The following is a 14464-nucleotide window of genomic DNA, read 5'->3' on the forward strand; positions in this document are numbered from 1 at the left end:
ATTAGTTTCAGGTGAGACATTAAACCAAGGACCACCTCTGCATTTCAGGGGAGGTAAAACATTCTATGGCATTTTTCCAAGAAGGGTAATGGAGGTCTCCCAGTGTCTTGGTTGATATTAATCGCTCAATGAACATAATCAAAATAGATTATCTGCTCGTTTATCTTGTTGCTTCTGGGGCCTTGTGATGTGAAAATTGGCTGCCTGTTTTGTTCATACTGCAGCAGTGATTCCACTTGCTTTGCCAAAACTTTTCATGTTACAATACTCAGGACAAATGTAAGAATGCCAAATTTCAAAACATCAGAACTTATAACGGAGATGAAAGCATGCCGATTGGTTGACAAGTCAGCTCTGACTAGCTGAGGCATTACCGCAGAAAAAGCCACTCTGTTGTTGCAAATTAATTAGTTCCACTAAAAACTTAGTGATGTTGTACCTTAGTATTTCTCAAGTGAATAGATAGGGACACGTGATTAAGCTGAAATTCCATATGTGCATTCACAGTTAAATAAAATATTGATGTATTGCTGAAATAAGACATTTTGTCAAACCTTTTAATTTTGCACTCAGGACAATTGCAAGAATACCAATGTCGGGAAAACGACAACTTTATACTGTGAGCAGAGGGTGCTGATCTAGTTGGCAAGTGGACTCTGATTAGTAGAGGTTTGCCATGGGGAATGCACCAGTTGGTGGTCACTGATAGTTAAATGCCAAGCATCGTTTGAAGTTTAAACCTGGCAGCTTGACAAATGTTGATGAACAAATAACTATTAATTTACAGGGACCATAGAAGTACTGAAAGCCATGCAGAATCTAGGAATAGAACCTGACGTGGAAACCTATGCCAACTATGTGCAGTCTTCATTTGACAGCGTTGAGGTAGCTCGTACCCAGCTTGAGGTTTGTATCAACATGTTTTCTCACCAACAAATTGCAATTACATAGCACCTTCGGAGTAATAAAACATCCTGAGACTCGGAGAAATATAGTAAATTTGCTTTATACAAGCTTGCTGCCATTGAAGTTGCAGACCACTAGGGTCGAGAGCCAGAGGACACTGATCTGAGGTGATTGACAAAAGAAACAGCAAAGGCATGAGGAAAAACCTTTACACAGTGAGTGGTTTGGATCTGCAGTGCACTGCTTGAGTGTGTGTGGAGGCAGAGTCAATCATGGTTTTCAAAAGGGAATTGGATAATTACCTGAAGAGCAGAGCTAGCAGGAAAATGGGGCTAGTTGAGTAGCTATTGCAGAGAACAGGCACAAACAGGATGAGCGAAAAAGCTGCCTTCTGTAATGTAATCATTCTATGATTCCATGATCGAATAGTTCTAGTCTCTAATAATCTAAATAAGCTTACAGAAACATTAAAAAATTGAATGATTCAAAATTAACTATGTATAGAATATTATTATTTTTTTCATCTCCAGCTAGGTTTCTGAATCAATTTTTGATTTTGTTCATTAACTTCACATGCCACTGTTTGCCTTAATTGTTCTAGTTTTTTTCCTAATTTTCGCTAAGATTATGTGCATTATATTGCACTGCTGGTCTGAAATGCATGGGGCTGGATAAAGGATTTGTTTGGAATAGGTAAATATGTCATAGCATAAACTCTGCAAAGTTACAAGTCTTTTTATGGAGTGTTTTTGCATAATATGGTAGGTCTGGTTAATGGGTCAATGGAAGTCTAACATTGCCAGTTAAAAGGAGGGAAAACTGATGGTTGCTTTGTCTATAAAGGAAAATGGATGTCTGGTCAATACGATTGGATTTTATGCCTCTGAACTCCGGACAGAAGCTTTAAATGGGCATCTGGGCAACGTTTATTCTATGTGTAAGTACAACAATGTCCAGCAAAATTACCTCTTAACCAGATGGATTAGACAAATAGTGAGATAAATGTTGTCATATCTCGTGAGTTTGATCTGGCTTTTTAAAAAAGTATTGGTTTTTAACACGAGGTGAAAATTTCCTTGGAGCTACTCCTGCTCAGCTGGGGTTTCCTATGCACTGTGGAGGAGTTAGGAGTAGAGCAGTAGGAGGTTTGAGGAAATGCACCCTCGAGGTTTTTGCAACTTGTTATCACATGTCGGTACAATACAAGTAAATAATATATCTTAAATACAGAACTGGCACTGACATTTTACTTGACTCTGATGTATTAGCTCGTGAATATACTTGAACTTTCAAAAAAGAGACTGATCGGTTGATCAAAATGACACCATAAAAATACGTAGCGTTTAGAGAAGTTTGACAAGGAAACTGATGTATTTGATATTATAATCTACGTAAATGAGTGGAACCGTGTCAATGCCGGTTCCTGATCTTTTTCTAATAGCATGTCGAGAGGTTGCTACACAGCTGCTGCTTTTCTAATTTGCTGCCGGGCTTACAATGCAATTTTCTGCCCTTATCACCAGCAATACGAAGTTAATGCTGTAAAAAGATAAATGGATGAATAGAATATTCTTCTACCATCATTTCTTTATTGAAAAGAAAGTAGCAGCAGCATGGTCTTAAATGAATTTGGTGTTGGCTGGTTCAATTTGTCGATTTTCTGAATCTGTGATGTACATTTCCCTCCTCAGTATCGTCGCCGACAAATCCTGCAGCGGATTTAAGTATTTTCAGAGGCAGTCTCATTTTAGGATTTAAAAGGTAAGTTGGCAGTACACGGTATTTCAGGAAGAAAACTCTAGCATTTGAACAAATTCTGTACAGTTGAAGTGCCCTTCAATATGGTGTTATTGATTTGGTTGATTAGGTTAAGTTGCAGGCCTATGTAAATGCTTCCATTGGAATTAAATATTCCACCGATTACTTAACTGGTTCATACGTTATTTTAGCAGAAACATGGTTGTTTTTATTAGGGCCCCATCTGTAGCAAAACCAACATTGACTGACGACTGAAAGTGTTTTTTAATTTACCAAGCAATTATAATACCATGCTCCAGTGAAGCATAAGTATTTTTTTTTAAAAAAAACATTTTTAAAATTTTGTTTGGTCAATCATTCCGATATTCTAAATGATTATAAAAACGGTACAACCTCTGGCATGAACGCGCTTTCTATTTTCTAGAGTAATGTGTTAACATGTTAATGACACCTCAGATTTGTTTAGCCTGAATTTCTTTATTCATTAATATATATCTCTGCTACCTAACTATTAAGTTTTGGATCAAAGATTTTTGTGCTTGGTGGTATTCTTGCCATATCAACTCAAGTCTCTGTCGAATAGGCTCTGAATAACCCATGCCAGGTGTATGTAGCAATGGCGTTGAATGTTTCTTCTGATGAACTCAATAGCATATTGATTTGTTGGTGATCTGGTAAGTCTTGAGTAAAATGTCTCTGCCACAAATGCGAGTGAAGAAGATTTAGAATGCTGCAATATTGACCTGTGTGTCAGTTGACATATCAGATGATATCACCAAACGATGAAGAAAGGGCCAGGGATCATTTGGGATGACCCAGGGTGATGGTGTGGGGCAGTAAGAGAAGCATTATTTGAGTTGTTCTGGCTACATTCTGGTGATTAGTACCACTGAGCTGGACAACCGAGATGTTGGAGGTGGATGGGGTGATTGCCTACATCAAAGACTAGAGAGAGGTCAAGGACTGTGAATACATCATAATCGCAATCACAGAGGAAGTAATTTGTGACCACTAGAACAATTCTTGTGCTGCGTAAGTGGCACAGATCAGATTGGAAGCATTCAAACACAAAGGAATGGTTTTGAGATTTGGAGGGGAAAGTGAAGTTGGAGGAGTTGATAATTTCCAAGACAAGAGGGGTGGAGGGTAGAGACCTTTGAAAAGTTAGATGACTTAAATGCTTGATCCCAGTTTTGTTACTTTTAAGAATTTTGGATGCCCGATTCGTATTTTTAAAAACAACTCGGACAAGTGTTGTCAGATCTGCTGGAGAGTGATCAGGAATGAGAATTCCGGTTGATTTTTCTTTAGCACGGGGGCATTCAAGTCAACTGTACACGTTCTCGTCGACATATGTGTACTGAACGTATATTTGTGTCTTCATGGTGTCACGAGGCTCTGTCCCTTTATTTTTGAAAACATGATTTTTCAGTTTTCAACTGACAATTTTGCTATTTGAACTGTGATGCAGCAAACTGTAAAGCATCAGTATTTTTATTTTGTTTGGTCAATCATTCAGATATTCGAAATGATTATAAAAATGGTGCAACTTCTGGCATGAGCACGCTTTCTATTTTGCACGACCACATTCCGAGGTGCAAGTGCGCAACTAACATCACCCTGAGGAGTGTGTGAAGGGAGGGACATTTCCCATAATCCAGACACTCATTGAAACTTGTAACTGTCTGAGGAAGAGAGATCAAAAATGTAAAAATACTGGATTAAGAAGTAATGACTACGACAAACCGTCGCACCCCAAACCTCTTGGAAATGCATGAAGTATTTGCAAGGCTGTCTAACCACAGGCAGTGTCAAGAAAGCCTTCAGTGGAAGATACAGGCTGAAGGATGCTCTCTCGCCTTCTCTCTTTTGGGATAAGAGTGTCGCCCCGTTCGAGAAGCCAACTCGACCAGAAACTTGCCAGCTAACTGGAGATGTCTTAACAGTTGCAACATCTGACCGCATCCAAGAAAACCAGTTAACCCAAATCAGCCGCAGCGTTTAAATGTAACGACTCAAAGCAATCCAAAAATACTTAATCATATATTATATTATCTTTTTAGTTATACCCTAACTCGCCTTATTTATGATACCATTTGGTGGAGGGGGGTTCTGCATGTGTGTGGGGCGGGTCTGCGAGTGTGTGGGGGAGGGTGTCTGCCCTTGTGTGGGGGACGGGATAGTGTCCGCGCGTGTGTGTGTGTGGGACGGTGTCTGCACGTGTGTTGAGGGGGGGGGTGTCTGCATGCGTTTGTGTGTGTGTGTGTGGTGGGAGGCGTGTGCCTGTGAGTGTGGGGATACTGCTTGTGTGGGGGATTATCTGACTCAAGCAAACCTTCTTTGATTGGCTCCTTGTTCAGATTAAATAGTTCATGAGGATATATCCTCGTGAAAAAGAAACTTAAACCTTGGTTATGACCAACCAAGACAGGTGAATAGAGTGGAGCCAGTTGACGCTTTCTCTCTGAGAGCAATCGCAAATTGTATAGTCAGGAAAAATATGAAATGGTAACAGTGATGGTTTGCCCAATGTTGTTTCCTTTAATGTGAAAACATACCATGCTTGTTGTAGAACATTTTATGTCCATGTTATGTCATAGAGATTGTCGGAAATTGTTACAAAGTGAGGCAGCTTGCCTTTTTAAAGTTATCCATAAATGGCTCCAGAGCTGTCTTAAATGCAGTCATCAGCATAACATGCACTTTAATTTACCATCACAACTTTGCCTTTGCTGATGTTTTGTCATGATTTTGTGAGCTCATTCAGTATCTGCATTTAACCTTTCTAACACTGCTGAATGCAGAGTAATTCTATTTGTTTTTACAACTGAGGCCCAGAATGTGTGATTTATAATCCTCTGTGATGCAAATGAGAATGAAACACATTTTAACGCGAACAAAGAATGCATCCATTGCAATTATAAGGGTTCTGTAAAATGTTAATTGTCATCGTCATCTGTCCCTTGATTTGAGGATGACGTCTGTTGTGGGTTGTCCTGCCATGGGTCGTCTTGTGACTGAGCAGGTTGATTCTCAGCTCTGTGCAGAAGGAGACCATTCGGCCCATCACATCTGCACCAACCCTCTGAAAGAGCCCCCTCCCCCATCTCCATAATCTAACCTACAGTAAGGGGCAATTTAGCATGGCTAATCCACCAAACCCACACATCTTTGGACTGTGGGAGGTAACTGGAGCACCCGGAGAAAATGCACTCAGACACTAGGAGAAAGTGCAAACTCCACACAGACAGTCATCCGCAGCTTGAATTGAACCCGGGTTCCTGGCGTTGCGAGGCAGCAGTGCTAACCACTGTGTCATTGTGCCACCCTAAAAGCAATGCCAAGGCAGGGACCTGAACCGTGACCCTCAGATTAAAAGTCTGATGCTCTCCTGACTGAGATCTTTGGACACTTGAGACAGGATGCCCCCTGGGTTGTGGAATCCAGATTGCAGGATTTGCTTCCTTTTTTATACTCTTCTATGCCGTTAATATTAAACATTAATTCCAATCATTTATCAGTACAGGGGTACTTGATTCTAGTTCCTTGAAATCACTTGGGAATTAAAGCTTTATTTTCAAGTGCATCCTAATGAAGTACATTTTAGGGATATGAATTTGCGCATTCCTTGGTTTTGCAGGGACTCAGCATTGTGATCAAAAACTTAACAATGATATAATTCAAATGGAAAGGAAGAACTGTGGTATTTGCAAATGTGCGAACTGACATGAATTTGAGAAGCTTGACACACATTAGCAAAAGTCTACAGTATTAAACTGTACTATTTACCAGTAGATGACAAATAATTCATAGTGTAAGGCTGCTGGTAATGGAAATGATATGGAAAGCCGTTCAAAATAAAACAGATTCTGGGAATGCAGAGGAAGTCCACCCTGTACAACCCTTGTGCACACTGCCTTTTGTCACCTTGTCCCTCGTTCACACAGTACTGACCTAGTCCATGCTGTGTAGTATTTACTCACTCTGCCCATCATCCAATTGATACTGAACTTGTCCTCTTGCTCGCCTGTACTGTATAGCTCTCATTCTCTTGCCCCAGTTCTGATGGTGTCCATCATCGCAGCTACATGCCATTTCAATGAGTACAAAATTCACCAAGTTTAGAAGGGAAGACTTTTTTTTTGATTATTTTGCCAATAGGGCTCAACTTTAATTTTGACTGATTCAGTAATTGATAAAAATTAAGTTGGACAATCTGCTAAAATATAGTGGAAGTTGTAATTGGATATTTTGTTTCCGAGAACTTGCTTATTTTCTGTTAATTTTTTAAGAAGTTTTTGGGTTGTTCTGCACTTCATGTAAAACTCTGGTTGTTTATAAGGATCAATTTAATTGAAATGATTCTTTATGTTCTGCTGCCCCCTGCAGGTCTCAAGATATTGATTTTCTCGCCAAGGTAAGTGCTGACAAATAAATTCACTTAGCTGCACAAGAACAGTGCAAGCTTAGACATAAATTTCTTATTTTAACCTTTCAAATATGGTAGAATTTTGAGACGCATTCAAATCCCCTGATTTTCTTCTTATAAATTTTCTTACACCTTATAATAAATCAGTGATTCCCTGCTATGAAGTGATGTAGAATTTGAATTGATTGTTTTAACCCTTTCTTATGTTCTTCAGCAATTAGTTTAAAATTGACATGCACTAAAACTAACTGTAAGCGTTGTTTTCTTTAATGTGCCCACGAGCTCTATTAGGATGGCCTTATATTTTTTTTTGTGAGAAAGTACCCTCGGAAGATGTTCACATTTTGTTCCGTTTTATTTCCTAAAGCAGGTTAGCTATTGAGCAGACAATGTTCCGTGCAGTGCTTTCCAGATGAAATGCCACAATATACTGTTGATTAATATCTTTATCGAAAAGTGCTTTGTTATTTAGAAAATACAATTTCAAACACTGCTTGTTCTTGCGTTCCTCTATCACCTACAATATATTATTATTTTGTCTTCTCAGATAACGGAATTGTTGTACAAAGATGAACGTTATTGCCAGAATTCTTCAGGACCGACTGGTAGTGTTTCAATTTCCTTGATTGTAACTCGCCCACAAATCCGTTCCATCTAATAATGGGGCTCGAAGGATTACAGGAGTAACACTGATTGCTTTTTTTTTTTAAGTGAAATTTTTAAAGTGCGTGGTCAGAAAAGCTTCAAGTATCTTTCTGCTCCATTGAGTTTTCTTATTAATCAAAAACTTCAGCTGCTTTTGTATTGGTAGCTTTTTGCTAATTTTAAATAAAAAATTGATGGGTTTGCTGAGAAGAAATAAGAAATTGATGGGTTTACTGAGACGTAATAAGTGTTTGTGCCAAATATTGATGATGCAGTTATGATATTGGCAGTATGTTCCTGTGCATCCTGAGTTTTTTTTTCTGTTTGCCTTCCATTTAGCATTCTTTGCATTGAGTTGTTTGCCATATATGCTGCCAAAGCAGCATGATCTGCATGCCTCATTGATGATTGTTGCCATTTCAGACACTTAAACTCGAGCTCTTAAAATGATTTGTATGAGATTAATCTTGATAATGCAGCAACCTCCAATGATTTGTGGCATGATTATCTTGTTTTTGCCTCCCTTTCTTACAGAAGCTGTTGGCTATTTTCTTTATAACTTGATTGACAGCATGAGTGACTCTGAGGTGCAGGCCAAGGAGGAGCATTTGAGACAATACTTCCATCAGCTGAACAAGATGGTACCATTTCATTCTAGCTACATAATGCATGTCATATATGACATGTATCTATTATTCTTAAAAATGCTGCTTTTAAGTACACTAGATTTCATTTAATGACATAGCTGGAGTTGGGGAGGCAAATTACGTTTCGAGTTATTCCAGTTACAGAATTTCCAGACATTTCTTTCAGTGGCATTTAATTTAAACTTGTTTTGTTTCTTCCAGGATATAGTAATCCCAGCAACTATCTACAGAGGAATTAGAAACTTGTTGGATGCTTACCACGTCCCTGAGTTAATTAAGGTAGTTTATGTCACATTTGTCTTTTTCCTCGTTATTTCTACAAATAATGTGCTGTTATGTTACAGATACTGTGTAGTGGATTAGGAAATGTTGGCTGAATAGGTTAGTGCACACCAGGACTGGTCACTCAATCTGGTCACTGTGATTAAAGAAAGAATTGGGTTTATTGTGATACCCCTTGCGGCTGAATAGCTCGTGGCATATCCTATCTAAGTTTACCTTTGAAGGGCAGACCCTAGAACTGGGTAATATAGGTGTCCTGGCACCTGTGAACCCAAGAGGAGGCACTGTCTTTGAGAGGAGGCAAGAAATTAGGAATAGAAGAGAGACAGAATAGCCAGTTCCTGCACGTCATCACCTTAAAGCCCACTTTGCCCTTGCCTACCCTATCGTGCAGAGTAGGTTTCTGCATTACTTCTGATATTTCTATTGTGAAGAATGAGGTTCATATATTTGACATTGGTCCATCCTGAAAGGCACTCAGCTGGTATAAATAATGTAAAAATGTCCTTTTGTATACCAAACAAACCTGGCCTAGCACAGTGGCTCTTAAAATCCAAATCAACCCAACCTGACAGCCGAAAGTTATTAACCCACCTGAACTAATGCCCATGTCTCTATGCATTCATAAAACGTTAGATATCTCGGACCAACTCAGTAATTGGGGCTGACATAGTAACAATTTTCCAGCAATGAAGGGTATAATAATCTTTGAAAACCGCTTTCTCCTTTCTGATAATGAGCTTACGTTGTGTTAAGTATACTATCTTGATTAGGTACAATGCAGATCAGAAGAATACATAGCTGTCCACTGTCACCCTCGCACTGCACTTCATCTCAAATCTAATGTAATGTTTTGAGTATAGTTGCTGATTTTGAAGGTTTTTGAGGTGGCACTGCTTGTATCCCATGTACCAATATCCGGTCAGTATTGACTTGGTTATCTCTGGTTCAATAACCAGACTGCTCCCACATGCTGCTTGCTGTGGATTTTTAAAAAACTAATTATTACAGGGTGTGGGCATTCTAGGCCAGCATTTGATGCCCATCTCTAATTGCCCTTGTGTAGGTGGTAGTGAGCTACCTTCTTGAGCCACTGCTATCCATCTGGTGTAGGTACACCCCCAGGGATGGGAGTTCCAGGATTTTGACCCAGTGACCATGGAGGAACGGTGATTTCCAAGTGAGGATGGTTAGTGACTTGAGGGAAACTTCCAGGTGGTAGTGTTCCCATGTATTTGCTGCCCTCGTTCTTCTAGATGGCAGCAATATTACACGTGGAAGCTACTGCTGAAGGAATCTTGGTGAGTTACAGCATCTTGTAGACGATACACATGGCTGCCATTCGTCGGTGGTGGAGTGAGTGAATGTTTGTGGAAAGAGTGCCAGCCAAGCGACCAGTTTTGAAGTAGATGGTGTTGAACTTCTTGTGTTGTTGGAGTTGCACTCATCCAGGCAAATGGAGAATATTACATCACACTCCTGACTTGGGCTTTTAGATGGTGGACAGACTTTGGGGAGTCAGGAGGTGAGTTACTTGCTGCAGGATTCCTAGCTTCTGACCTGTGTAACCAAAGTATTTATATGGCTAGTTCAGTTTCTGGTCAATGGTAAAGTCCAGGATGTTGATAGTGGGGAATGCGAATATCCGTGGGTGATGGTTAAATTTTTTTCTTGTTGGAGATTAGCATTGCTTGGCACTTGTGCGGAACGAAGGTTACTTGCCACTTGTCAGCCTATGGCTGGATATTGTCCAGGTCCTGATGTATTTGGACATGAAATGCTTCAGTATCTGAGAAGTCACGAATGGTGCTGAACATTGTGCAATCATCAGTGAACATCCCCACTTCACACCTTATGATGGAAGGAAGTCATTCTGAAGCAGCTGAAGATGGTTGGGCCCAGGACACTAACTCGAGGAATTCCTGTTGTGATATCCTAGAACTGAAACCGCCAACCACCACAACCATCTTCCTCTGTGCCAGGTATGACTCCAACAAGTGGAGGGTTTTTCCCTTGATTCCCATAGACTCCAGTTTTGTTAGTTTCTTCAATGCTATTGCCGGAATATCGTCAGGGCTCATAGCCTTGTGGTATCCGGTGCCTTGAGCCTTTTCTCGGTATTACATGGAGTAAATCAAATTGGCTGAAGACTGGCATCTATGATGTTGGGGACCTCCAGAGGGGGCCAAGATGGATCATCCACGTGCACCTCTGGTCAAAGATTATTGTGAATGCTTCAGCCTTTTGCACAGATGTGCTGGGCTCCTTGATTATTCAGGATGAGAATATTTGTGGAGCCTCTCTTTCCAGAGAGTTGTTTAATTGTCCACCACCATTCACAACTGTATGTGGCAGGAATGTAGAGCTTAGATCTGCTCCGTTGATTATGGAATCGCTTAGGTCTGTCTATTGCTTGCTCCTTATAGTAAACCTGTGTTGTAGCTTCGCCAGGTTGACATCTCACGTTTAGGTATGCCTGGTGTTGCTCCTGGCATGCCCTCCTGCATTCTTCATAGAACCAGGGATAATCCCCTGGATTGCTGGTATAGTGGGTGTTATGGTAGGCCATGAGGTTATAGATTGTGGTTGAATACAATTCTGCAGCTGCTGATTGCCCACAGCGCCTTGTGGGTGCTCAGCGCTGAATTGCTAGATCGTATCAAATTCTATCCCATTTAGCATGATGGTAGTGCCACACAACACGATGGAGGGTATCCTCAATGTGAAGAGGGGACTTTGTCTCCACAAGGACTGTGTGGTAGACAGATGCATCTGCTGCTGGTAGGTTGATGAGGATGAGGTCAAGCATTTTTTCCCCCTCTTATAACCAGCTGCTGCCGATGCAGACTAGTGGCTATGTCCTTTAGGCCTCAATCTGTGATGGTTGTACCAAGCCACTCTTGGTGATGGACATTGAAATACTCTACCCAGAGTGCATTCTGTGCCCCTTCCACCTTCAATGATTCCTCCAAGTAATGTTCAACATTGACGTGCATTGATTCATCAGCTGGGGGAGGATGGAGGTGTGTCATCATCTGCAGGTTTCCTGATGCCATGAGACTTCATTGAGTCCAGAGTCGATGTTGAGGACTCCTGGGACAACTCCCTCCTGAGTGTATATCACTGTGCCACCACTTCTGCTGGGTTTGTCCTACCGGTGGGACAGGACATACACAGGGGGATGGTGGTTGTGGTGTGTGAGCCGTTGCCTATAAGGCATGTTTACATGAATATGCCTATGTCAGACAGTTCTTTGCCTAGTCTGTGAGACAGCTCTCCCAATTTTGGGACAAGCCCCAAGATGCTAGTAAGGGGGACTTTGCAGATCGAAAGAACTGGGTTTGTCATTTCCAGTGCTGAGGTTGATGCCAAAGTTTGATACAAATTTAAAGTTTGATATAACTGACTGCCTTCCTTGGGCATTTAAGAGTAACACATTGCTGTTGCTCTGGAGTCATGTGTCAACCAGACCAGGTGAGTGTGGCAGGTTTCCTTCCCTCAAGGACATTTCGTGAACCAGATGGTTTTTTTAATGACTATCTATAATCATTTCATGATCGTCATCCAATTTTTAATTGTATTCAAATTCTACCATCTGCTGTGACCAGATTCAAACCCAGACATTACCCTAGGTCTCTGGATTACTAGTCCAGTGAAAATATCACTACGCCACAGCCTCCCCACATTCCCTCTTGGAAGAGGCCAAATGAGAGAATGAAATTAACGCCAAATATTATCTGGAACAAAAAACAGAACTTACATCAATTTTGATTTGTCAATTTCTTTTTGCCGGGAGGGACCGATGAGGCAGTGAGGAACTTCAGTGAAATGACCTTACCGGCTGCTTGAGTGATTGCTTCCTTTGCCCTTCTGTTGCAGGAGATGGATTTAAAATTCCACAAATAATGATGCCTGCCTGAAATTTGAAGCCACATTTTGAAATGTATTACTTTTGCAACTGTTCAATTCTCTTCCCCTACATGCCACTCCCTTCTCCCCACCACTGCATCGAAAAGTGAATGAAAGGATCCAATTTTCTAAATCTAAAGGTTGCTATTTTTCAGGATGTCATTGTTTTGGTGAATGAACAGGATAAGCTGACTGCTGCTGACCTCCCAAAAGTGAGTAAGAAGTTCAGATTGAAAATGGGGCTTCTCTTTTTTAAAAAAAAAACATACCCTGTTGAAAATTAAAGTCTGGTTTAATTAAACTTTTAGCTCAGCATAGTAACAAGGCCAATTTATTAATGTAAAGTGCAGTTATTCTTAAATAGATTATAAAATAGTCCTAAACCTGGTGTTATGTTACTTTGCATGTGTCTGGGTACATTCAGCTAAGTATTTGTCCCTGTATTTGCATCTGTTTTCATTCTCCCCTTCCTCTACCTGCTGTGATGCCTGAAGCTCTTGTCAGATTGATGCCCAAGATGCTTGTAGCCACTTACGAAAAGCCACCTGAGATAGTCCAGGTGTCACGCGTCTCTGATTTATGCTCAAAACTGGGAGATGCCACAGACGTTTTGGGGGGATACAAATTTGAACAAAGTGGTATTCAAACATGCAATATTGGATATCTTGATGATATTTTCCAGAGAAAATGCCTCATCACTTTGTGGTGGGGATTTGATACCTTCTGAGTATAGTTCCAAAGAAAATACTTATTTATTAGCTAGACAATGAGTACTGTTGCCTTGAAGATATGAATATATAAGTAGTTTTATATTTCTTGCCTATCAAATTAAAATACAAACGTGAGGGTGGTGAATGTGTTTTATGTTACAGCAACAACTAATTATAACATCCTTATCACAATAGTACGCCCAAGGTACTTCTCGGGAGCACTGTAAAGCAAAATACCGTCTGACACTAAGCCATGTAAGGAGATATTGGGATCAAAGAGGTAAAAGGAGGAAGGTGGGGTAGAGAGACCTAGGGAGCGTATTTCAGTGCTTGGGACCCAGGCAGCTGAATGCAGGGCCCTTTAAATTGGAGATCTCAAGGGGACACATCTCTCAAGGGGTTGTAGGGCTGAAAGACAATGCAGAGCCGGGAGGAACAAGACCATAGAGGGATTTTGAAACAAGGATGAGAATTTTAAAATCAAGACATTGTGTGACTCTGAGTCGGTACCGGCATGTCAGCTCGCAAAGCACAGGACCTGGTGCAGGTTAATGCCCGGCAGCAGAGTTTTATAGAGGGTGGAATAGGGGAGACAAGCCAGGAATGTATCGGAATAGTCAGGTTTTGAGGTGATTAAGGCATGAGGTAATGTTTATGCAACAGATGAGCTGAGGCAGACGAAGTTGAGTGATGTTCCAGAGGTGGAAATTGGCCGTCTTGATGATGGGCATGAATCGGAGACCAGAAGCTCATCTCCGGGTCAGATGTGATATCAAGGTGGTTTTTAAATCTAGATGTTGCTGGAGTAAGGGTGGAGAGTGTAATTACACAACGGAAAGAAAAATTTGGGTTTAATTAACAGTTCAAATTATTTATCATTACACAAATGGTTATTTTTGATGCTGTAAGAGGTCTCTAACGTGTTTGATTTTGATTATTAGGGGTCCGAGGCTAAAATTGCTGCCCTAGAAACAAGATTGGCAGAGCTCAAAATGGAAAACAAACCCATTGGAGAATCGTTGAAGCAACTGATCCTGTTGCTTTGTGGGACTGAGGTAATGATGGCTATTTCTGACAACCAGATGAGTCAGCGAATGGCCTCTGCTCTTTGCCCTCTCCTCATTTTCGTTTGCAAAGGTTATAGTTGCCAGTTCAATGAATACCTAACTATTTACACA

At 40.7% G+C, this 14464-nt stretch overlaps 1 protein-coding gene across 1 annotated transcript in view; it reads left to right on the forward strand.

The window, feature by feature from the left end:
* Nucleotides 1-14464, forward strand: part of lrpprc (leucine-rich pentatricopeptide repeat containing) — a 202942-nt gene that overhangs the window by 79651 nt on the left and 108827 nt on the right. Inside the window, exons 12-20 of the mRNA XM_072510996.1 lie at nucleotides 788-906; nucleotides 1750-1843; nucleotides 2598-2667; nucleotides 7054-7081; nucleotides 7641-7698; nucleotides 8273-8379; nucleotides 8587-8664; nucleotides 12732-12788; nucleotides 14228-14341. Of these exons, the coding sequence (XP_072367097.1) occupies nucleotides 788-906; nucleotides 1750-1843; nucleotides 2598-2667; nucleotides 7054-7081; nucleotides 7641-7698; nucleotides 8273-8379; nucleotides 8587-8664; nucleotides 12732-12788; nucleotides 14228-14341 (725 nt within the window). The remainder of the gene's footprint in view (nucleotides 1-787; nucleotides 907-1749; nucleotides 1844-2597; nucleotides 2668-7053; nucleotides 7082-7640; nucleotides 7699-8272; nucleotides 8380-8586; nucleotides 8665-12731; nucleotides 12789-14227; nucleotides 14342-14464) is intronic.

Source organism: Scyliorhinus torazame, chromosome 1 (assembly GCF_047496885.1).
Source record: "Scyliorhinus torazame isolate Kashiwa2021f chromosome 1, sScyTor2.1, whole genome shotgun sequence".
Lineage (NCBI taxonomy): Eukaryota > Metazoa > Chordata > Chondrichthyes > Carcharhiniformes > Scyliorhinidae > Scyliorhinus > Scyliorhinus torazame.